Here is a 26,482-nt window from a genome sequence, read left to right on the forward strand (position 1 = left end):
AAAACTTGTCCATTCTCAGTGGTTCACCACTGTCTAACAACCATATAAACAATGGAACGCTTGGGGAGAGCACTAAGAGACCAAAGACTGATGCACAAGATGTACAAGAACGGCAGAAAAGCTTTAGTTTGGAAGTGCCTTTGGAGGTCAACAGCTCCTCACCCTGCCCCAAAAGAGCTGCCTACACAAAGTTAAATGAGTTTGCTCAAGGCCTTGCCCAGTGAAGTCTGACAGTCTCTGTGGGTTTCCACTCAACCACTTTCACTTGCCCAGCACACCCCACCCTCCCTTCCCCATGTACCATCAGACTTCCTGCTGCTCCTGTAACAAGTAACTGTTTCTTATTTGGTAATTGCCCACCTCCACTGACAGTGGAGACAAGAGTGAGAGGAGTCTGACTCCATCTGCTCTAGGGGCGTTCCTTTCAGGTAAAGCTGGTATTAAATCCACCTTCAGCTTCCTCCTCATCTTCAACAAGGCAGTTTCCCCACTCTCTAATAAGCATATACTCCAGCCCCTAAGAATTTTACCAGCACTCTGCTGGATTCTTTTCTGTTTGCCCCATTCCTTTTGTCTTGGGGTCCCAAGACAACATGGCACTTCCAGTACAGCTTTACCAGTGCTGAGCCAAGCGGGGGCACAACAGCTTGAGCAGCTCCCAAGTTAATCTTTATTTGTGCAACACCACACAAAGGCTTTCAGCTCAGTTTCTTGTTCACCATTACCCACTTCCAGAAAGCTGCTTCCCAGTCAGCTCTTAGACTGCCACGGGCTTTTTCCAGTCTCTGGTGCAGGACTTGTGTGTCAGCCCTGGAAGGCTCCAGCCATCATGACCCCTTCCAAAGGGCAGACCTGCCCTCCAATCCACCAACTTTTCCTTTCACTCACAGACAAACTCACTATGGGTTAATCTGTCACATACATATAATCCAATTGTAGGGTACAGAGAGCTGCAGCTGAAAGTCAAGGATACAAAGTGTATTTTTTCAATGTTAAAGCAAGCATATTTTCTACTGACTCATGTTTTAACAAGCACTGCTTGTAGCCAAAAAGATGTCTTCTCAAAATTTAGTATAAATACTACTTCCACATTGTTCCCAGGAAGACCAAGACTCTGCATGCATACATAATTCTGCTCACTGGTAATTCTAACCAATTTTATAAAAAGTTCTTGTGTGGTATGCCTCAAGCATGAAGTAGTTTTTGTTGATGAAATAAGTATTTTGAACGCTTTAATTTCTGTGCTATTCAGAAACAGTATTTACAGCTGATTACTGTAATTTCCCAGCTATATAAAGATTTGTCTCTAAATTACTTAGTTCACCTACATTCATCATTCATATTCTCATTTTATAAAAACACCAATAATTACAACTATCAAGGACTTCAGGAAGACTTTGGTACATATCTGACTCTCCATGACTACTACAGCTAGTGACAGCTTTTTGAGGGCACAGCTTGAAATGCTGGTATGACATTATTAAGATATTTATTTTTCTCTTCCATTTTACACATTGCCACAGTTAAAATATTCTTGCTATTAAATACCTAGTTTACCTGGGCATTTGAAAGACCATGGTATATAACACAAATCCACCACTGAACAGGGAACACAAGTTTACTGAACTTTTCAGACTACCTTCATATATGAGTCACTATCAGATCTAGAGAGACAGGACCTTAGAACAGTTTTGACTTAATGTAGCAGAAGCCACAGAAATATGTGAAAATATTCTTCATGTAACTGATAGCAAAGCAACAACATTCAATGTAAGAGGACATTTTGAAGACTGTACAAGAAAGCAGCATGTCATTCTTTAGATTATCTATCACATCAAAAAGGCATTTTCCCCCTGTTTTCTTACAGTATACACAAGGGAGCCATACCTTACCAACATTCTTTTCACTTACTCAACATACAAACCAGAAGTTTCACTTTAAGTACTTTATCCTGTTTCCTTACCACCACCTCCCTTCATTTCTAGGTCACCAGTTTACCTGGAAAAGGTTTAGGCAAAGAAAGTCATCAAGATTGACTACTTCCTTTCTTTTATTGAAATAACAAAATGCATACATCCTAAAAAATTTAAAACCTTTCTCTACAGCAAAAACCAGGTGATCTCAGAAGTCCTGTCACTTAAACTAAAAGGAAAGCTCTGATGACGGACAAGTTGTAGTGGTTTTGGTTCGTCAATTTAAGATTTCCCTAATTTTGAGATTTTCCCAACCAGTGCACTGATGAGTGTGGTGGGTTCAGTGCTGGCCAATCACCCATGTACTCACTTCTGCTGTGAGATAGGACTAGGAGAAAGGCAAAGCTGTTTTTGAAACACATACCCCACAGGGTGTACACAGGAATTAGAAGCAGGGCTTGTTACAGGCTTTCCTGAGGAAGTCAAAGGGAAAAGGACTCCTGACAATTTTATCCATCCTCCAGCTCTCTGCTCCATGTCTAGGATAGCCTTGGAATTTTGATTTCTTCATTTCTAATTATGCTATCTCTATATATATGAAAACAGACCAGCATAACACCATGTAGCTTTCTAACCCACTTTGCTTTCTCTGTACTATGTTTCTCCTAAAAAAAAAAAGCTTTTCTTAAAAGTAACCTTTATAGTAATGCATATTAATAAATTCAGGTGCTTACTAGTAGAAAGTAACTTAGAAGCATTTCAAATTGCAAAACAAGAAACCCTCAACAACTAAAAAGTTAAATTTACAAGTGAAGGCTATTTTTTAGAGATAGTGTACTCTAAATTTTAGTTAGACTATACAGATTTTTCAGGAAATGACTTATTTTGAGAGGGAGGGGAGGAAGAAAAGCAGAAGGCAGGAAAAAGAGACCTCGAAGTTTCCTCCTTCAGAGTGTAATGGTTTTCATTAGACACATGGCCATCTAACACAAGAGGGTGAAAATGCTAGAAACGCTATCTCTACCTCATCTTTAGGCAACCTCCTTTTGTGGCAGAGACTTCAGTAGGATTGTGAATGCTGTGTTACCTTTTGCTTTCCTTCCTTCTCTGCCTTCATATAGTTCTTGCCCTCCTTTGAGACCTACTGGTTCTCACTGGCCTCAGACAGACAGATCTGCTCTGCCCTCCTGTTTGACAGCAGGAAAGAGAAAGCCAAGGGGGGAATGCAGGCTGCTATCAATTCCCCACCTTTGTGCCAAAGCAAAGGGCAGCTATTCAAGTAGACACCAGGCCAGCACAGAGGACAAGCACAGGCAACAGCAGTTTCAGGGGGATGGCAGTTTAGACTCACAATACTTCATCCATGTGATGGAGCAGTGGTTTAATCATTTGTGCAGAAAGGGTAACAATCCCCTAAACACTGCAGAACTAACAGTGAGGTCTGGGTCACAATTCATTACCAGAAAAACAACCACAACTAACTAAACCCCAAACAAAACCTGCTGCTATGGAAAAAAACTCCAAAAACATCCCCAGAAAGGCCTGCCCTGATGCAGCTGATTCATTCTGCAGGTCCAACCTGCTCAAAGCCAGACCCTGCTCAACACCAAACCAGCACTGGGCTGACTTTGTGCAGGGCTGTATGAACCAGTCCAAATCACATTCCCTCAGCTCCATGGTAGCAGCAATGTTTGGTGTGTGCCATGCTAGCTTAACTCCAGAATAAGCAGGTACTGATGCTAGTTATAAAGCAACTTGATGCATTTTGGGACATTTTTGACTAAGGAAGCCCAGGAAGATAACAACTGGGTTTTTAAAATCACTTTTAACCAACACACTAATTTTCAAAGTTCAAATTAATTATTTAATCTTTCTTCACAGTTAACCAATCCTCCACACATTGAACATGGAAAGAACTTCCCATTTTGGTAGCAAAACAGGGAAGAAGTAAACAAGGTAGCTTTTTTATTCATTCTCCTGATAAGCTCCAGAAGATTTTCTAAGCAAATTTCAAATGATGAGTTGAGATCACAAAGATTTGTTCAGCTACTAAAGCATGCTCACCATGGGGTAAAGGACAGCTTCCACCAGTTCTCTATGAGGAGGAGAAACACGTCCATCAAACCTGAGTGGGTCAAGTGTACACAGCACAAGAAAGGCTGTAGGACACTCCCTTTTTTGCAGTTTGAACATTTCTAAACAGAAATATGGTAACTGAGAACAAACACAACTTCTGGCTCTCAAAAACCCAAGAATAGTTTAGATAAATTTTGGAACTAGATGCAAGACAACACAAGCCTGATTCTGTCAGTAAGGCAAGAAAGAGATCAGATGCATTTAAAGACAAAATATTGTATATTCTGAATGCTTGCAAGGATTTTTCTCCTCTACTAAGAACAATTCAATATGGCCCCTTAACTTCTGGTAAGCCCTACAGCATGAATGAGCATTACATTCTTTTTCCATAATATTTTCAGTTAAATAATGACTTCATTATATTTTATAATATATAAAAGAAACCTTAAAATAGTTATGAGTTCTTACTGTTTATTTCTCCCACTCATGTATCAGAAATACCAAGTCTATTCTTCATTGGTTATAAATGATGCCTGTGAAAATTTCAGGGTACAGTCGCTCCTGTTAGTCCACAACTGATAAAAAGCAGATGTGCTGAATCTAAATCCCCTCATTTATCAACCATTATATACTGAAGTTATAGATATTAATTCTTTGAACCATGCAAAAATACAACTCTCCCCCTGGAAACAGTTGGGATTTCATTGGTTTGATCCTGACTCATCAGCAGGCCAATAGAGTCTTAAGAGTTTCAAAGCTGAAAGCCTTTCTTTTTCCACACAAAAGGCAAGAACAAAAAAACCCACCCACTTGAAAATCCCTTTCATGCATGATAAAAATGGCCATAACTCTATCAAAGCAAAAACAGTAGTAACATTTTCCATGAATTCTGACCAGAGAATTTTAACAATTCATACAAAGGAACAAAGGTCAGTATGCTGCATACTCTGCTTTTATCACTTCCCTACCACAGACAGACATCCACGGCTGGTCAAAAATGTACCTGTCCCAAAGAAGTGTTCTACCTCAGAAATATCTGGTTTATGAATCAAAAATTGTCTGTGAAGAGCAAGAAAAAACACAGCACAAAATAGAAGAATATGTTTTCTTTCCTCATTTGGTATCAGATTAACATAAAACCAGAAATGGTGGGAGGAGGGATGTAAAGGTTGATATGAATAACCACCAGCTGTTACCAGCATAAGATTTTCCCACAAATTCATTATTACAGCTCTCCTCTGCTGCAACTTACAGCAACTGATAAGTTTCATGTGTTACCTGCTCAAGAAGCTGCTTCTCAGCAGAAACATTTATACCAAATTACTTGATAGTTATATTTCTCCAAACAAAACTGGATAGGTTTCTGTTCAAAAATGTAAATTCAGGACATGTCTTCTAAGTAATGCTATCACTCACTAAACAAATAACACTTCCTGTAATTAAGAACTGAAGAAAATTGTTTTTTCTGTGCAACTTCAAACAATCTGCAGATGTACCTTTACTTACAAAGCAGTTATCACAAATGCTACTTTCTTTTCTTTTTTGTGGTCATTTATTCTGTTTCACAAAGTGGTTTAAAATTATTACATCTCAAACGAAAGCCTATAAAAACATATTGAAAGATACAACATGCTTAAAAAGAGTTTTCTTGGTTTCACAAGCTTTTCTTGTTTCTCTTTTATGAAGAATTGAGAAATTAAAATTAGCATTTGAAAGATTGCTTAAACTTCTCATTCAGGTGTCAGATTCCACAGGTGCAATTTCTCATTAAGTACAGTGAAACCTGGAAATCAGCTTTGCTAGGCAACCTCCGTTCTCAACATTATAGAGAAAAACAGAAACATTCTCCTTTGCCTACAACTGAAAATATTTTTAGACAAATAATAAAGCCTAAGATGAGCACAAAAACAACCCATGCTGTTTATCTGTCCTCTTACCTTAAATATTGAGGGTATCAAGATTCTGTAACTTCTGGTTAAAAGAACTTTAACCTGTACTGTTTCATTTTGGAGGTATGCATGGGCTTCCTCAAGATCTTACTACTCAAATGGCAAATTAAGATAATATCTTAATTTCTAACTCTCATCCAATTAAATAAAAAATAGAAAGCAGAGTTTCTAATAACCATTCATCTTCAAAATTATCACTAGAGTACCTTTAATATGAAAGCTAGTACCACTAAACAACAATGAAAAAAAGCCACACATCCACTAAACACACACATTAAACCAAAACTAACTTGGAACTTTCTAGGCTAAACCAAAAGCATGGTTCAAGTCCTCTTACATTCTAAGGTTGTTCTTTTTAATTTAATTTTTCGTATACATATATGGGAAGACCTTAATTCTAACTATTCTGTATTTTGTCTCTCAACACAGAATAAACATCTTCATGCTTATATTAAAATGCTTTCATAAAATGAATTTACTAGAGATAATATAAATAAATATAAAATGACATCTTCAGGAGATCAAAAAAATACAATGACAGCAGCATGATCACCATGTCAGACAGAAGTTACTGAAATACAAAAGCTTTTTAACTTACAGGTTCTAGAAATCTTAATACAGAAGATATTACAAAAAAATGTTTTATTTTGCACTGTAATATTGATTCATACCATATGCGCAAAGTAAGAACACTAATTAAACATCTTGCTCTGAATTATTTTGCTGACTTTTCCAAGTCAATACTTATTTTTGCTGAAGTCCTTGTGAAAGCCATAAAGCAATTTTAAAAAATGGCAGAGAGAAAAGTAAAATTATTAAATCTACTGGACAACTTTTTTTTTAAGATTACTTATATTGTTTGCCAGTGACAATCCATAAGCATTAACTATAGGAGACAATCTCTTAGGTATGGTCCAAGATAGCTAATACTGAATACTTATACCCCAGGTGTCTCCCAAATAAAGACCATTTGCACAAAAATACTCTAGACAATATTTATGTATTTTGATTTGTTGCTAGTTTTGGTTTGTTAAAACAGAGTCATGACCCAATCTAATTCCTTGAATAACTCCAGGCACCTTTGAATTATCACCAAAATTATTATTTTAATTTAAAAAAAACTATAAACCACCAAACCCATCAATGCTTTCCATTACACTAGACAAAAATTCTGCAGAACAATGGCATTTTATATCTCATGCAATAACTGAAATTTGAAGAAATTATTTATTAGCTTGTTCAACCTGAATATAATTAATACTTGATGTGTTGTATTTACCATTCTGTAATCCCATCCACAATTGCTTATGATCCTTTTTTTGCATTTCATTGATGACTTGACTTTTGTGCTTTAAAGCATCTGCTTCTTTTATACAAGCCATAAAATGAGCTTCAATCACATCCTTAGAATGGCAGTGTAGAAGATCCTTTTCTGGAAAATTCTACAAAGATAAATGATAGATCAAGAAAAATAAATGCAACATATACCTTGTATGATGAAGAATAAATGACAATTTTAAATAGGCATACATTTATGCAAAAGAAGAACACTGGAATCTTCTACTTACAGAAGAATGTAACAACCATTCTCTCATTGTGCTGACAAGACACAGGTTGCAGTGAAAATGCTTTGGAAAAAATAAAAGCTCAACAACTTTCTGTAAAACCAGAATTTTAATATGTTTTCAAGCAGATATTTAATCTCAGACAATAAACAGGAGAAAATGATGAGAAGCAAGTGACAGGCACCTAATATATACTGGCTCTCTATAATATTTTATCAACCATTTCTAAGTAATTCCTTGAAAACCAAGCAGAATCACCCACATATATGAACTGTAGCATATCTGCCACTTACAAACATTTTTCCTTAGTGACACTGGAAATCTTTGTCAATTCCAGTTTCAGCTAATCCACATGACTACTGCTAGCCTGTGTGACTCGATTTTATACCCCTTTTGCCTGGTTACACTGCCACACAGCATTCAGCATTGCAAATGCACAACTACCACTCCTCAGGCAACTCTTAACCCTTCAGTAAATGACAACTACCTCTCCTAACGAATTTATTTAGCAGTTATAGCACTATATCTCGTTCAGACACAAAAAACATTTATTTGGAAATTAACTGAAGTCCAGCGTTGTAGAGGTTGTGGTTTTCCTGCCTCCAGTTCTTCTTTTATCCACACTTACTATCACTTACCATTTTATAATAACACAAGCATTCACTACTACAAATCCAGTGCCTTTAGTTTTCAGAAGTTTCAAAACTCACCTTTATTCCCTCCTTATTAACTTTATTTTCACAGTTGCTTATGACCATGCAAATGGAGCAAACCTCAGAGCCAAACCAGAGTGGTGGCATCATCAGTACTCCCCTTCCTACCAAGGGCTTGCCACATGTTCATACTTAAATCATCAGGCTATTCCACCAGAGACCCCTTTCTCTTAACCTATTACAAAGTGGCACTTTAAAATGCTTTTGTGAGGGACTGCCAAAACCATTTTGGAAATACAAGTACATATAATGGGATATTTTTCAAAGGCTTTTACAACATAGTTAACATGTCAAAGTAGGAGCAATCTAATGCTGGGAAAAAAACCTACCGTCACTCCCTCACATAATCCCAAGAAAAATAGTGAAGACTGCTTCAAAATACAGAAACCCAAAATATCAAAAAGGGAGCTGGGGATTGCCTTACCTGAAAGAAATTCTGAGGAAAACAGTGATAGTTCCCTCCTCATTAGGTTATTGAGAAGAGTTGGAAATTAAATAATGGAATTTCATATAGCGTTTCCTCCTTATGACAGTGAGAACCCAAACTCTGGAAACTGCGGATCAAAAGGATGAGTATTTTCCAAAAACAGGGGCATAAAGAAAAGATTGCCAATATCTTTTCCACTAAAGTTTACATGGTTTGATGTTGGACTTGCAAAAGGAAGTGCTGTTGTTTGGACTGGTGTATGTTAAGCTGACTAGAAAGCCAAGGACAGAGGTAAATCTGTTTTCTTACGTAAGAATGGCCAAGTATAAAGACATTAAAGACAGAATAAAGAAAGTTCTTCTGGGGCAGACCTTGCTCCTGTTCTACCCTACAAAGCTGAGTATCTCAGCATAACTGGGCCCAAGATTACTAGGAAAACATTACTGGGACTGTTTTTTGCCAACTGACATCTGCATAGGCCTGTAAAATACTTTCAGAAGTTCAATTTACTTGCTCAAATAAAAATGTAAAGTCTTGTAACCAATCCAGAAGAAACAAATAGAGTGAAATAGCATAGTTAAAGATCAAAAAAGATCTTTACACACAAGAATTCCAAGTGAGACACTGGCATCCCTCAAAACAAAGAAATAGTGGTATGTACCTAATGCCAAATAATATAAGAACCTAGAACCTGACTTTCCTAGTTAAAGTGATGTCTTAGCTAAGTTTATGAAAAGAACAGTTTTGTTACAACAACTGTTTCACTACACATGTGTAAATATTGAACTGCAGGGTCATTTTTTTAGACTTTTTTTTCTACAGGTAGACCTCTTCCTGCTGACATTTTTCCAATGAATTTCAATTTGCAGCTAATGTCACTCCCTGAGGATAAGTTCCAGAAATCATACACAGTGCAGTCTGCAGAACAGCAAGGATCTATTTAAAATTGGTTAAAGCTAGTTAAGCTACTATAAAGAATCTAGACACAGTAGTAGAATTAGTTGTGGCAAGACTAATTTTCCCAGCTTCTAAGAAGTAACACTGTGAAAGACTGGAAAACACTCCTGAACCTCAGTGCTGTGTATGTTTTTCTTTAGTAGGAAAACACTGACACATTTCTGTGAAGTACTGTAAGTAGAAGCTGAAAAACCTAAACATGAAAGTGACAACTTAGAAAAAAACACTGCACACCTGCAAGAAGTACATGAAACAGTTTTTCCTACATGAGACTGTCAACAGAAAACATGGTATCCCAGCTGATTTATCCATCAGGGTACAAAAGAATGAGTTTTATACTTAAATGTAGATCATGTGTGCTTGTATTTTTTAAAAAAAATTCTACTTGCCTTTCTACCTGAAGAAATACTGATCAATTATAAATAACTTTACTTAGTTTCCTGAAGAAAGGGACAATTGTAAACAAACTGGTTGCCACTCCTGGCTACACAACTAGGAGATTTGCAAAAAGTATTAACAGATGACAAAAGTAGCTTTAATTCAAGTACTCTCATTAGTGGTGTCTTACTCCCTCCATGTCCTGCATCTTTGAAAGAACAGTTACTAAGGGCTGACTCTGATTTTCTTAGAAAGCTCAAGGAGTTCTGTTTTTTGTTTTCACATACCAGTAGACCCTTGCAGTATGAACAGGTCACAAAGAAATAGGTATTGTCTGTACAGACAAGAGCACTAAACGACCTCTCGCAAAAAACTGTACCAAAAACATCACTGGCAATTTCAACAGTCTGGTTTCGTAACTCCATTCCACCCATATTTATCTCTCAGTTCTAGTTCACAAAACATCTGTCTATCCTGTGACAGTCTACTTGCATTAGACTACATTTACAGAAAATGGCATTAAAAACCATAAGGAATGTATCCAGTGGCAGGGGGTGCATCTATGTATTTGTGTTTAGTTACTATCAGTGGTCTTTTCTTTAAGTAGACTGGTTTAAAAAAAAACAAAAACATTTATACTTCTGGCTTCCACAATATCTCCTAGCAGTTCCACAATTGATCCACATGCTACATGGAAAAGTACTGCCTTTCCATTCCACCCGACCCATCTTCACCTAAAAAACCACAAAGATGATGACTGTCACACAAGGACAGACACTGCCTCTCCTCCCGTACATCAGGTCATGTATGGGTGGAGAGGCAGGCACCAGCAGACAATGGCTTCAGCAGAACTTCAGCATTTGCCCTGGCACACACAATTTCCTCTCCTCCAACACTGCTGCCATCTTATCTACTGCCCAAAATCTGGAGAGGTGATTACCACACAGAACTGAATAGTGTTAAACAAGCCGCAGAGTAAGGTGAGATGATCTTAACAGGAAGGAGTAGAATTTCCCTCCTTCCTGTAAAGCCACACCTGGATAACAAAAGCAACTTTCCAGGCTACAGCCTCTCATGATTCTCAGACCCCCGTATGCTGTTCAGCCTCATCCTTCTGCAACTATTTAATGAAACTGTTTTTCTACTTTACAAGATACAATGCATGTAATTTTATTGCATACCAGAAGTACAAATTAACAAACTGTTTCTTCAGTGCAAAAACTAACTGCGTTTATGATTTGGTCTGCGTATATAATACAGGAGGACAACTACAAACATCTATCAACTTGAAAACTTCTGCTGAACAGAAATAAGCCTTTTCCATGTTTTTAACTTCAAACAAAGAAACCTGATAGGGGGAATCTGACTTTTAAAAAGAAGTTGAAAAACACATTTTACAGATGTTTGAGATATCTGTTGTTGACTGCATGCATTGGTAGAAGAAAGGAGACAGCCACAACAACAAAAGTTAAACTCCATAAAATCTAACACTCTTTGATTAAGCCAAATAAAAATTACAACTCTTTGAAGAATAGCTACACAGAAATGAAAAGAATACTCCAGTCAAAATCCGACACCTAAACTATTCAGCTGTAAGGAACTGTAACACATGAAAACCTCTTCAATATTTTGACATACTTTGATATCTTTCAGTTATGTTTTGACTTAAGGATTCAGAGGGGTTTTATTTAAATAAACTTTCAGATTACATCAAAATAGGAAGAGAGATTATCCAGGTGCTAACTCCACAGTATTATATTACTAAATTACATCAACTTTTAAAATAATACTACCTTAGCAGTTAATTATTTCTGCTGATCTTCAATGTATACCTTTCAGAAAAACCAAAAGTAGCTGATCTTTTGGCAAGCAGCAACATGGACATTAAAGCCAAATTTATGCTGCTGATTAAAAAGTGCTGTGGTGCTGCAACTTCTCAAGATGCCTCTACTTTGTGATGGCAACATCCCCACATTGCCACTGTTAATATCCCAGAGCTCTCAGAACATAACAATTAAACCATGGTTTATGAAACTAGACGCCCTACATTTTCGTCAGGACATTCTGGAAGTTTCCTCATCCCAGGTCTCTGACATTTATCAGACAAGTGTAGCAATTACAGTGGTTTCAAAAACATCCCCAACTTCAGATCTATTAAGTCAATCATTTTAGAAGTTTCAACATGTAGAAATACATATCACAAGTATGTATGCTTTCAGTGTACACTTCCAAAAATAATCAGATTACTGTTGGAAAAAGCTTTTCTCACACACCTTTGAGAATTGTTTCAATGAAAACCTTCAAGACAAGTGCTTCCCCAATACATTTTTCATTTCACTCAAATCGCTCATGCACTAAAGTCAAACCCATTAATGTAGTGCTGTCCTTCACATCAGTTTTCTTACTGCACTATTTCTTTTACAATGGAGAAATTAACATTTCAAAGTTACATATCATGATTTGTAGTTGTGCTTTTGACTTCAAAACATACTTGGAATTATTGTCTCAATGCATTTCAGAGTATGCAAGAATCCTGCACCAAAGCTAACTTTGTTCAAGTTCCATTCTGAGCAAAGATCAGTAGTGCTATTAAGCCATACTTAATGAGTTTACAATATATAATCAAAACAATGTCTCTCCTGTGACTAAGCTGTCACAAGACCAAACTCATTTCACTCAGGTCTCTAAAAGGGACCAACCATGCTGAAGTCAGCATTCCCTGACTTCAAAGATTTCTATAGCATCTCATATCCATGCTCACATGTGCCTAGAAGGATGAGTACTTCTCAGTCTTCCCAATCTTCAGTGAACTCAAACCAATTAAATTGAAAACATTGTAAAAAGTTCTTTTATCATAAGCCTCATGACATGAAAAACAATTTTGGATTTTGAGATTATTGAGAATAATTTTCTACAGAAAGTCCAGTAAAAGCACACAAAGTCTCAAGGAAAATAGCTGCAGATTTACAGAAACCTTTAAATGCTTCCTGAACAATGGATATTCTCCCTTTCAAATCACACCATTCACATATTTTATAAAATAGTTATGAAACCTTTTTCCAGCTTCCAAATTTCATGCAATCTCATGCTCACTCATTCTTAAGAAAAGGGTCTATATCAATTTACCTTGAAGTGCACTGTGATGCTCCAAGGAAGGGCTGTATTTGATGCATGGAGATCAAAGAGCAAACCAATTGGGTAATGCCTAAAAATCACAAGATATTCATTTAATATAGAAGCCATGCATTTAATTCTATGTATCACAGTTAACATACCTGCATTTACACACACATACACACAAAATAGCTGTTTAACTCCCACAGTTAGCACTATCTATTGTTTACATAGAAAAGTTATACAGGCAAGTTCAGATGACTGACAGGCAGAATTAAGTCTGGAATGTACAAGTTCAATATCTAAACCAGTGGTTTCCAAGCTGTGCCCACAAAACACTGCTACTTTTGCAACAGCCTTAAGTGGCCTACAGCTGCTTTGTGGAACCTTCCAAAATAGAACTTTTAGCTCAAAAGCATCAGACCAGGAAAAGCACACATGCTTTCAGATGCTGGAGTGTCCTGGGTTTATACCATGCTGACCCTTAATATCCTCTCCTTCTTCCATATATCTGATATAGCAATGCAGAGAATAAGTAGAGGAGTGAAAAAATTACATATCTGTAAAAGGGCTGAAAGATGATAGATCAAGATCAACTCTATCTTTACTATCAAATTAAGAAGAATGAAAGGGGAGGAAAAAATTAATTGGAGTTTTGTATTTCAATGGCATTCTAGATTAAAGGAGTTACCCAAAAAAGCTTGCTTCTGACAAATACTCACTTCTGTCTCATAGCTTTCTCTCCTTTAAATTCATTAGAATATACAGCCCCCAGCAGTATATGAAACATATATCACACACAAAACCCCCACAGGCACTGTAAAAAAAGCTTTTTTCAGTTTTCTTACACACAGATATTGGCAAGATTTTTGATTTTTTTTTGTTTTTTTACATTCAGCATACCAAGACCCATTCCCTTATCTTTCAAAAATCATAACCCAAAGAGCCTAACTAGCTTTTCATCCTACAAAGAGAGAAACACATGCTGAACTGTAAAGTCAGTAGTTTCACTGAACTAAATGGGACTGATCACAGGTCACAGACCCAAGCACGTACATAAGTTTTGAAAGTCCCAAGAGCACTAACCGAGAGTGTTGTTTTAACAGCACCTGTGCCAAGCCACTTTCCAGATCGGTGAAGCTCTCACACAACAGTGCTTTAGCACCCTCTACGGGTGAGCCACCCCAAAGCCAAGACAAATTCACCACGACAGCAAAATAAAACACAAAATACTACTACAATTCCTGAGCTTACCTGAGAATAAAGAGGATGCATATCCAGATTTATTCTGATTCAATGCTAATGCTCAAATTTTTACCATGAAGATTTTTATCTACTAACTGCGAATCATGTCCTAAACACTTAACAAGGTTTCAGCAAGAGTTCCATGTAATAGTGGTTTCCCAGGTGAGTTAAGTAACAAAGATCAGATTTGATAATTAGATGAACATAAATTTTCAATATGAACAATGACTTCCAGTTACTTTCAATTTATACAAGAAAACAGATAACTAAGAAAAAGAAAACTACAACAAAAAATCCATACAAAAACTCCTGCATCAGGTCTTGGCCTACATCTGTATTTTCTAATGAGTTAAGATTACATAGTGAAGCTCACGTAACCAAATTTTTTCAGTAAAATCTCTGTGCTTTGCAGAGTTAATGATGCCTAATTCAATGATGCTTTGACCTTTTGTCTTCTGCTAATTTATGAACAGGAATGGTCAAGCACCCATCCAGTTGGTACTAGAGAGCCACCCTTACAATTACCAGGGCTAGAATGCCAACCGACACAAAAAGGACAAAAATTCCACTGAAAGCCATGTGCAAGTGCTCAGACAGGATGGAAACAAGCTGCAGGTGTCATCCCCTAGCATCTACTGAAGAAACTACTCAGCACAGAGTGGCATCACTCAGAGAGGGCTCCTGAGAAAGGCTGCAGTTCTCCAGGTTTCAAGCTGCCAGGAGAGCTTAGGACCTCTCCTGAGGGTTAGAGCAAGCGAGGAAATGTCCTTGCCTAGAGGAGGTGCACATCAGTGAGGATCTATGTCACCAAGCTAAGAAGCTGCAGGGAGCCAGGGGTTGCTCAGCATCAGGAAGACAGAGATTAATGGCATCTTCACCTAGATCTCACAGAGATGAGAATCTGGAGAGAAAGTATCAGCAGTCATTGAAGTGGTCAGTGGGGACTCACAGGATGGGGAGAACCAGACTTGTGTGAACTCTGGTGTTGAGGAATCCATTCAGTGCCAGTAGCTCAGAGTGCTGCAGAGGGAGCTGCAGGTTGAGCTCTGAGTGATGGGAGCCCCAAGCAAGAGGCCAAAGCTGGTGCTGACCCTTTGCACAGGAAAGGGCACGGGGCTCTGTGGCCCTGCCAGGTGACTGGACACTCAAGAGACATGGCAGGAGCCACTGACACAGAGGAAAAACCCCACACTGTCACACACAGATTGAGAGAGTGTAAAAGCCCAGGGGTTCCTTGGTTTGGGGTCCCTGCTCAGGGCACCAGCTCAAGCTGTCGTTCCGTTTTTACACCATGACCAAGCTCTTTTAAGGACCCAGATGCCTGAGGCTCTGCTATGGGAAACCGAGGTCGAGCAGGTAAGGAAACCTTGTCTGGCTGTGTGGGTGTGCAGGGAGTCAAGTGAGGCTCCCAGAGCCGCCTGCTGCAAAGGGGCCTCGACCCAGCTCAGGTGCTCCAAGGGGTGACTGCCAGAGCAGCTCCCAATGGACACACAGAAACGCGTCCTTAACCTCTGGCCAAGAGAGGGCAGGCCTTCTCCAACCACTGGCAGTGCTTCAGTGTCAGACCAGAGGCTGGAAATTCTGAGGAAGCATCAGAGCTGTCTGAACAGCACATCCATCCACAGCCAGAGGAAGCAGCCACAGCCAGACTCCATCCTGCAGGGGAGAGAGCCCCATCTGCCAACTTCACTTGTTAACCTGCAGAGGGTTGCTGCTTGGTAAAAAGTTGCAGATTGGCAAAGTTGTCCTCTGCTTGGATTATTAGTCCTTGCTGTTTACCCACATGGGCACAAACGATAAGTGCTGCAACAGAACCCCTGAGAGTATCAAAAGTGACTCTACAAGTTCTAGGGGCAAGGAGGCATCTCCACAACTTCGCCATTAAAGGAGAGAGGTTCAGAGAGGTGTCTGCAGGTCAGGAGCTGGTTATGCAACTGGTGCAACAACAAGGACTTACTTGGCTTTTACAGACATAGGATACTGTTTGGGGATAATGGACTGCTAGGGAAAGATGGAATCCACCTAAGTCAGACAAAAGTATCTTTGCCTTAAGGTTGCCCAGCCTGGTGAGAGCTTTAGACCATAAACAACAGAAGCGTAAATAACAACCCACAGGTAAACAGAAATTAATAGACATGGGTGGATAGCAATTGGTGAAAGATGATAGCTGCAAGGGAGATGTCAAAGTGATAAAAGAAGGGAGGAGAGAGCCCACCACAAGTATCTACAGAAGTGCATATAGCTTGGGAAACAAGCAGGAAAAGTAGAGTTGCACATGCTGTGACATTACTGGGAGAATGTTGGGCTACCTGAGGCATAGTTAGACAGCCTACACAACTGGAATACTGCTGTGGAAGGACAGACATAAGCTGCTTAGTAAAGGCAGGCAGGGCAGAAGAGGACAGAGGGTTGTCTTCCATGTCAGGGAGCAGCTTAGATGTATGAAACTTAATAGGACAGACAACAGGTTGGTTGAGTTCTTGTGGTTCAGGAACAGAGGAGGGACTAGTAAGGGCAACAGATCATGCAATCCAGGTGAGAAAATTGATAAAGTCTTCTTTAAACAACTTAATAAGTGTCTACATCACAGATCCTGGTTCCTGTTAACCTCTCACATCTTCTGGAAAAGCAGCACAATGGGACACAAGTAGTCAAGATTTCTTGATGCAGACACTGGATGAACCAGAGATAACCTAAAGCTGAATGTGTTACTTATCTGTTAAGACAAAATAGTTGTGATAACCAGTGGCAGCTTCAGCTGCAGTGACCATGAAATGGCAGAGTTAAAAGTCCTGGAGAAAGGACAGTAAGCCAAATACAGACTTATGACTTAATTTTTCATTTCCTCCTGGTGTCCCTACACAGTTCAGGTTCAGCCATATCAGATGCATTACTGAACAACACCTTCAGTCCTTCACCTGCAGCCAGAGCACTGAACCTGTGCTGTACTTGGAGAAATGCAGGTGTAGAAGGAACATTCCTCCTGTTGCAAGAAGTCATAAACTTCCAGCTCTTCCAAATCCTAGAAGATTGTTTTCTAATCCAGTAATCACAGTCTTTGACTGCATCTCCTTCATTGTGGTTGTAGGTTTAATCTCCTGTAGCTGCAGGAGAGTCTAAGGTTTCATCCATTTCCTTCTGTAGTCTCTAATGCTGCAGTCTCATAATCTCTTCCTGAAACTCCTCACCTTGGTGACACAGACCCTCCCCCAGAGCACACCTCCTGCAGGCAAAGAATCCATCTTCCCCAGTCCCAACTCTCAGCAGGACCAAGAACCAGGCCCATGTAACTTCAGGCCTGGAGGGTTTGTTTTCTCTAAGAACTTGACCCAAGCACTGCAGAGCCTGAAGTAGAAACTATGTTTCAGACTTCCTCCAAAATCTCACTGGAAAATGGAAGAGCTGCATCTGAACAGATACAGACTTCACCCCAACTAGATATGAAACTGCATAGACTGTAAACAATAACACCTCATAGTAAAAAAAGTAAAAGTATTTACCTCAAAGAAAATAATTAGAATAAACAATATTATTAACAAGTTCTATTTGATTCTGAATGCACAAGTCATAGCTTAAAAGACTAAACATTAATGCTTGCTATTCTTTCTCTACTGACTACTAACTCAATCTAATTCTCAGTTCTGGTGGTTGAGTCTTCTCCAGAAGAAGCTTTGGCTCTCTATGGGATTACCATTCTCCTGAAATACTGGTTTAGAAATAGCACTTTCCTTAGAAAAGCAGTTCCACTGAAATCAGTGGAGCTGGTTCTGGCAGAATAGGCTTAGTTTTTCTGAAAGATGAGAGCCTCAATTAGCAGATCATGATTAGACTAACTATTTTCATTTCTATGTTCAATGAATTTAATAACTCTTTACTTAATTTTAGAATTACCAGCTACATTTTTAGTCTATACCTATATTGTACAGGGTTTTTTTTATATTGTACAGTTTTTTTAAATTCTAGTTTAAACATCATGGTATTTGAAAACTTAGAGAAAATATGGGTCTATTTGTGGTTGAAGTACAAAGCCTCTCTCTCCTTTCTTGTTACAACTTCAGTGAAAACTAGTTTTCTTCCAATATTTACCTGGGATTATAAACAATATTTGCCTGGGGTAAATGTGGTACCTTTACTGTTTACTTAGGTAGTATCCATGACTCAACATTACCGTGGCACATAAGACACCATTTCTTGTTAAATTCCACATAATTTATTTATACGTCTAAAGATGGTTTTGCCAGTCAGTTATAATAAAAGCTTAAAGAGATCGTTTTTATGGGTTTCTCTTTACATATTTTCAAGGTTTACACTAGGTTGGTCTCAAAGAAACAAAAGACTATGAGATCTACTGCATTCCATGACGTGATGTTTGCTAATCACAAGACAATCCAGGTTCAGTAAGATGAAAAAAAATCAACTAATTTTCTTTCCTATGATGATACAAGAAATAAAAAGAGATAAAAATCTCTTCATCATTCAAAATACTATATACCTTCTGGATGGCTGATACTATCTATACAGAACTAGGAAACACTGCAGCTCTCAATATTTCCTTTAAAACTCTTTAACAGCAAAAGAAGTAGAAAACCCAATGGTAAGTATTTATGAAAATTAATTAAATGAAACAATATCAGTCCAAGTCCCTAACCTCTCACAAAAAAACCCCAACAAACTAAACACCCAAAAGAAGATTATTTTAATAGACTACAGGAAAAAATAAAACCAGAATAAACAGCAATTAGTTCAGTAAACTTGAACTAATTGAATTCAACAAACACTTGCAGATTAATATTAAGATTTTTTTACAGTGCAAGCACGTATCACACCAGTGAACAGTGAAGGCTACTCATGTTTTATTACCGTGATGCATATAAGCTATTTGCATTCAGACTCCGGAATTATTACTTCCTATTTGTGTTACTAGATATCTTTAGGAAGGTGGAATATGTTAAAGGAAGATTTATTTGGCAATTCTACTGCGAGCAACGGTGAAGCCAAAACCACAAGCATTCTGAATTATGGTAACAACAAGAATAAAACCAGTAAGTGCAGCACAACACCTCTGTCTTACACATACAATAAAACTTCAAGCAGAATAATAAAAAATATGTTCAACATTAAACCTTTTGTTTTTCCCAAAAAACATGCATTTCTTACCCACCCCCTCTTTTGCTATCTTTGAAGCCCAAGGGAGTGATTACTTTAGGAAAACTGACACTGTGCTGAACCTGAGAACTCTCTATGTGATAAACTGCATAAAGTACAAAGTTCAATAAACTCACCATTTCAGTGGTGTACCTTCGTATTCAAACCATATTTCACTAACTTCCTCCTGTCTCATAACTTTCTGAAAGTGCTTCTTCACTTTGTCTGTTACCAGTGTCAAGTAGCTTATTCTTGGCAAAAGCAACTGAAAAAAAAAATTACAGAAGCTTTAAGTGTAAATAAAATACACTAAACTAGTAAAAATCTGTAACAAGTATGCATTTTCATAACAAAAAATTCAGTTAACATTCTTTTCTTCCCCTTTTTAAGGTGTGACAGTTTACTTTTTAATGGTCAGTGGAAGGCTATAAAATTATGTACTCAGAAAATACATAATAGTAGTATCCAATATATTAACACCAAAAAAAGTAAAAAATTAAGTTCTTGATTCTTTCAGTGGGGTGGGGGGAGAACAGTGGACCTCAATTTCTGCTTTTCTGTACTTAAATAATGAAGCGTTAAACCTTTTTTATATGAACACATAAGAAGAGACTGTAACTTCTTATTGAAAAGCATGAGCAACTGTTTATCAGCTATTATTTCAAAACAGAAATCCCTACACAAGGAAAAAAAACAAAAAACAATGAAAACTAGATGCTTAAGGGTTTGATTTCCAAGTGTTTTGTACTTCCAATAGCTGTCAATTTTCATTTTCTTTGCACTGGGTTTGCTATTTCAACCTATTAGTCAAGACTACTATTCTTCCACTATTTAACCTTCACCCGGGAACTGAAATCAGAAAGAAAACTGTAAGTATTTTATTAGCTGAAACAAGACATATTCTTACAGCTCTGTTATATACTATCTTCTTTTCTTGAGTGTATACTATCCAAATCAGAATGTTGTGCTATTTTTATTTGCAACATTCTCTTTTTTTAAAGAGTTATGCCCAGGAGTGGTTATGCACTCTGTATCAATCAGTGAATTGACTGATGACTGTGTGCACATTCACTAGAGGTAAATCAATCCATAAGCATTAACAAACAATGCTTTTCAGCATTTCATCTCAATGAGTAAAGATTAACCTCCCTGTAAAATATCAATTCGCTTTAGAGCAGACATTTTAAATTAATAGTATCCATCCTGTAAAGTTCTACTTCATAATTATTAATAAAATAGATGGGCCTAAGGTATATATAGATTATATTTTGAATGTTTAGAGAAACATTTCTTTTCCAGTGTTCCTCATAACCAGTGCTGTTTCTTAAAGTATTTTATTTATAGTATATGAATAATGCCAGGCCTAAGTGAATGCCTGTGGTACAGACATCCTAAACCATGTAAGGATATATTTTGCCTGACAGAAAATTTGATCTCTGCTGCAACATTTTTCCAGAATTTCTCCAATAACTAGACCACACTTTGATATATAAATCAGATAATATTTTGGCCATGATAATACAATTAGTAAATACTCAATTAATAAAGAAGTATGGAGAGTACATCAAGTTCCTGGAAGAACAGATTCATCTTTTTGATAATGCTGCATTACGTTACATCTGTGACACAGGTAAATGTTACAATTTTATAAAATTACATAAGGCCAAGTATCACCCCTGTCACAGTCATCATCATGTCAGTTAACACTCCATTTTTCATGTACCATATGGTTTTCTTTTTCCAACTGCTGTTTTCATTACCATCATCACATTGCTCCTATGAAACACAGTAGAAACAATGTAATCAAAACACAGCCTTCATTTTTAAAAGGCAAACTCAATAAATTCAATGAAGTTATGTACACATTCAAGCAAGAATTGTTTGGTACTTTAATGACTTGAATGACAATATAAGCTTATCCTTTATTTACCTAATTCCACATATCTTCACTAATTGTCCTTGAGACAATACAGTGCAGGCTATACCAATCAAACCCACATATTTTTGGCAATAATTTCATGTTGTTTCTGCATGATATGTACAGTTAAATTAATGCTGGTGTGCTCTGATGAGACTTACTAGAACTCTTATAAAAGCCAATTTTCAGCATGTTGCATGTAGCACAGCCATGCTGAAATTGATAAATACATGGAAGTATTATTTACTGCAACAGTGTTTGACACAACCCTTTAAACTGCGTAACTTCCTTCGTAAAATACTCTACTTCAGTTTATATTGTGAAAGAACAACCCAGTTTTTACTTCAACATAATTAGAGAACACAGACAATAACCAACTGAATTTAACAGAACATGGCCAGCACTCCCAAAATGCTTCAACAAAAACTGTACAACTGTACAAAACCCAACAGTTAATCACATTAACAGATTTCAGAGATGCTGAGCATTTGTAGAACTCTACTGAACTCTTGGTTTGGTCCCCCCAGTTCTTTTACCTTGATATAGTTATCCCCTTCCATAGGAGAAATCAAAGGATCCAATTCTACCACTTTTCTAGCTTTAATTTATCTAGCTTTTATTAATCTTAGAGATTTATAAGTATACTAAATCTGTTAAGTGAGATCTTTAAGAGCAGTTTAAACACATTTTTACCTTGTTACCCCTTTTAATATCACTTCCCCACCCACTGAAAGATAACAAGATCATGGGTTCTCTTCATTAAATTTTTTTACTTAAGAACAGTAAATGTCCAAATACATCACTAAGTAGATTAAATCCTCACAGTCATCCCTAAATGCTATCCCCAAAAACTACACAAATCGCAACACCTTCCTTTTGAATATTAGGTATTGCTACAGTTTTTAATCACAATAACCAGGAATGTTTTCTTATTAACCAGGAGGTTAAATGAATAACAAAGAATTCCTAATGCCTACATAAATGCTTGTGATACAATTTCATGGAAAGAGTGCCACTCCCGGTATATCCAAAGGTTTTGTTGCACAGCATGCAGTATTTTTACATGAGAAACAATAAACAGAAAAGTTACAGACTTAACTAGAACTGGACTGGTCTGATCACTGAAGTGTCAAGGGAGATGAAATAAAATATCCTGTCGTGGAATGGCTTCACGTTGCTCTGTCCTACAGATATCTGAACAAAATAATACTTTTGACACCAAGCAAGCTAAAGAGTCATCCTGTTAAAGACCAGTCCCTTGGGCAGACCATCATTCTAAGACTGTATCTTACTGTAATTTTGTTCTTTATACATCTGACAAGTCTCAGCCAATGTGTCTCTGCTTCCTGTATACTTATTTCATCTTTTTCTTTCTACTTGTTGCTTGCAGCAAGAGTCAAACAGCGTATCATTTTAAAATAAGATGCATAACAATTTTAGGATGAGAGAAAAATCAGACAAATCAGCAACAAAAGTAGTTCAAGCAAGCTGTTCCTAAATGTGCTGTCACTCAAAACATAACCATCTGCATGAAACACTCCAAAGAAAATTGATGTATCCATTTCTAGCATAACTGCAGAAACCTACCCTACATGACTCTATTAAGACAGAGGACAGTGTTTTACTGGAGCTGCCCAGTCTTTATGTCACCACTCTTTCCAAAAGGCAGACAAGTTAATTTTATATTACTTGTCCTACCCCTGTGCAGTGCCAGAAGGTGATAAACACATGCTTCAACTCCTGTGCTGCACTAACACATCTAACAGACAGGGCTCTCCTGTCACACCACTCACAAAAACCAAAATCCATCCCACAGACTCGGAGCTGTTTTTCTAACCCCTCACCCCCCAAGTCTACGTCATTCTTCATCTTCATCAAGCTAGTTCCTCAGAGCAGAATCCTTTATCCTCTCTCAACTTAATGATGCCAGCATTTCCTTCCCATGCAGTCTTTCCATTTATGAAAGGCAGTCTGGAATAGAGAGGTTATACTTACAAATAAGAGGGGCCATGTACAGCTGAAGAGCTGATGTCAAGGACTGGAAATGTTAACTACGTGTACTTTTCTACTTTACCCATAATTTTACTTTGATTTAGCTCAAGATTGCTCCCATACACCAACTGAAGCCCATCTGCTCCTTCAGCTTCACATGAAAATGATTCGACCCATGGGCTGAGTGCTCTGTGATACCAGCCTGGGCACAGGAAGTGGAAAGGATGAAGACTTATTTCAAACGCACTCCAGATCTGAACAGAAACATTAATGCAAACACACTCTGAAACTATCAGAACTACACCGTGACTTAAAACCTTGATCGCTATTCTGCCTTATACTATTATAAATCCTTGGTCCCTCCAAAGACACAAAGCTGTATTACCAGCTCCAACATGAACTGAAAAATTAAGAAGCTAAAATTTTACAACTGTCATCCATGAATAACCACATTTTGCAGAAAGAAAAAATTAAGCATTGAGAATTTTTGTGCACACTTTACATGGAGTAAATAAAATAAATCCTATGACCTGAAAACCATTTCCTTGACTTAGAAAGCTGGCCACACCACGAGGATAACATGGTTTCATGCTTTCCCAGCCAATGTTAAACAGATCAAGGCTGTAAGCCTCTAAATTTAAATCCATAACTTTCAAGTAGCTCTTACACAAAGTGTGCAAACATATTTTAACTCAGATGTATAATTTAAAGTCTCAGACTTTTAGGTTAGATGTATTTGGCAATAGGTCAATAAATATGAAGCGCAGTGCTTATCTTTTAGCAGTGATGAAACTAAAATATTCAAAGATGAGCGCTATTATTGCTGAACAAAAAGCACCAACAGTTTCTTAGGTTTCAAAACAACACATTCAGATGAGAAACTGATGACTCCAAGATGCTATTGAACACAGAAAAAAGAAAGTTCTATCCAGTGTGGAACGGGATACGATAATGCTTGAGAATTTCAGAATCCCATAAAAATTAAAAGTTCAAGATTTCCCTCACATATACTCATTATATTTCAGATTTGCATTTCACTGAATCAGCTAACATTCTTTCTCAATTACATGCCTATTAGGTGCTGAAAGAATGAAAACTGATGAGAACACTATAAATAAATAAATACATCATTATAGAAGGCACTTCCATGTTATAACTCATATACATCCATCATCCCTTTTTTATCATCAGCTAGCAGTCCTGTTCAGGCAGTGTTCTCTTCAGCCATTACAGCTGCTTTCCTCATTTTTGAGCTAGATCTCTCATGGCTGGTGGACTTTAAAGAAAAGAAAATGAGCAGAAGTCATCCACAGAGCCAGTGTTCATTAGAAGTTTGTGTTACACAGGTGACCAACGTTAAATATTAAGACTTCATAAGTCTGACTAAATTATTTCTGCGTTAATAGAAGTTCTCTCCCTTTGACTGTTCATTATGCAAGAACATACAAACTCACATTCAGCCTCCTCCTTTGCCTAGTCACTCACTAACTTTCTCAGAATTTTTTCAAAGATCTTAAATTATCTGTGATAAGTTTCTCTCAGTAGTGACACAATTTGCTGTGAAGAAAGATGAAGTCACACAGCATGGTTGTATGTTTACTTTCAGAAGCTACCAGGAATAAGAAGAAAATAAGTGGGGTTTTTTCACAATATGCAGTAGTACGTGAAGAGAATGAAGGAAACACACATAACCATGGCCTTGGACTATTTTTTGTGACTACCTCTGTCATACTCACATAGTAGGGGTCAGCTTCCCTTTCAGTTATCTCATCCTGATACAGAGTGAAACAGGTCGGTATTCGCCCAAACCACACATCTCGAAGTACATCTTTGTCATCTGTCATTCTTCCAATGGACAGTGAAGCACATGTAGATCAATTTGTTTCTTCAGCTACAAACATAACCCATTCCCCACCCCCAACAGAGAAAACAAGTCAGGACGACTGCAAACAAAATACACCTTGTTAAAGGTTCTCCCGTAACTACGTTCCTGCAGGCTGCCCAAGGCTGTCACCGGGGCACTAAATGCCTCACTTGCTACAAAGAACGGGATGAATTAAGTTCCCAGCTACAAACACATGGTGAGGGCAAGGAGCTAAACACAAGTGAGCATTTCCTAAGGCTGCATCACGCCCCAGCCGCAGAGCCGAGAGGTGCCCTCCCGTTACCGCCGGCAGCTCCCGGCGCGCCGCGCGGCCCCGAACCGAGCCGGGCACCGGCCCGGGGGCACCGAGGCCGCACGGCGGGCCCCAGCATCGCCAAGCGCCGCGCTGACACCCGGCGGCGCCCGGAGCACGGACAGGCCCCGCGGGGTCTGCCTGCCTATCTGTCTGTCTGCCTATCTGTCCGTCCGTCTGCCGACCTCCCTCCATTCCCTCCCTCCCTCCCTCCCTCCCTGCCGGCAGCCGGCCGAGGTGAATCAGCGGCGCTCCCGCCCCACGGGGCCGGGCCGGGCAGCGCCGCGGCGGCGGCGGCAGGCGCGCGGTGCCGGGCAGCGGCGGGCCCGGGGCGGTGCCGGGCGCGGTGCCGGGCGCGGTGCCGGGCCGGGCCGTGCGGGCCGTTACCTCCGCGCGACCGGCGACAGCGCCCGCCCGCCCGCGCGCGGGGCAGGAACTGAGCGCCGGCCCCGCCACCGCCCCGCCCCGCGCATGCGCCGCCCGCCGCGGGGCTTCCGCCCGGCCCGCGCGCCCCGCCCCCGCCGGCGCCGGAAGCGGGAAGCGATGGGGGCGGGGCCCGGCGGGAAGGGCGGGAGCCGGGAGCCCGGAGCCTGGAGCCCTGAGCCCTGTGCCCTGTGCCTTGTGCCCTGTGCCCTGTGCCTTGTGCCCTGTGCCCTGTGCCCTCTGCCCTGTTGGTGCTGCAGCGCTGGAGGCGGAGAGCCGCAGGGCCGCCGCTGTACTGGACACGGCCATGGGCCCCCTTCTGAGGCATCGGAGCGATGGCCCGAGCACTGGGGGGTTTTGGGCTCTGAATCTCTCTGTTTTCTCTCACCCCGTTGTTCTTTTTCTGCTTCCCCGAGGAAGCAGTCACACCACCAAGGCTCACAGAGTTCAAGGAGCGCTTGGACAATGCTTTCAGGCACATTCCGTGACT

The 26,482-nt window shown here is 39.0% G+C and overlaps 1 protein-coding gene across 2 annotated transcripts in view; it reads right to left on the bottom strand.

The window, feature by feature from the left end:
- Positions 1–26,047, bottom strand: part of ATG5 (autophagy related 5) — a 73,136-nt gene extending 47,089 nt beyond the window's left edge. For both annotated transcript variants that reach the window (XR_010358560.1, XM_064412833.1), the window contains exons 1-5: positions 25,957–26,047; positions 25,129–25,283; positions 19,620–19,747; positions 13,105–13,183; positions 7,218–7,380 (exon numbers count right to left, since the gene is read on the bottom strand). Coding sequence is in view for 1 of the 2 variants with exons in the window: in XM_064412833.1 (XP_064268903.1) it covers positions 7,218–7,380; positions 13,105–13,183; positions 19,620–19,747; positions 25,129–25,236 (478 nt within the window). In the remaining variant the exon portion in view is untranslated. The remainder of the gene's footprint in view (positions 1–7,217; positions 7,381–13,104; positions 13,184–19,619; positions 19,748–25,128; positions 25,284–25,956) is intronic.
- Positions 26,048–26,482: the final 435 nt, after the last annotated feature.

This window comes from Passer domesticus, chromosome 3 (assembly GCF_036417665.1).
Source record: "Passer domesticus isolate bPasDom1 chromosome 3, bPasDom1.hap1, whole genome shotgun sequence".
Lineage (NCBI taxonomy): Eukaryota > Metazoa > Chordata > Aves > Passeriformes > Passeridae > Passer > Passer domesticus.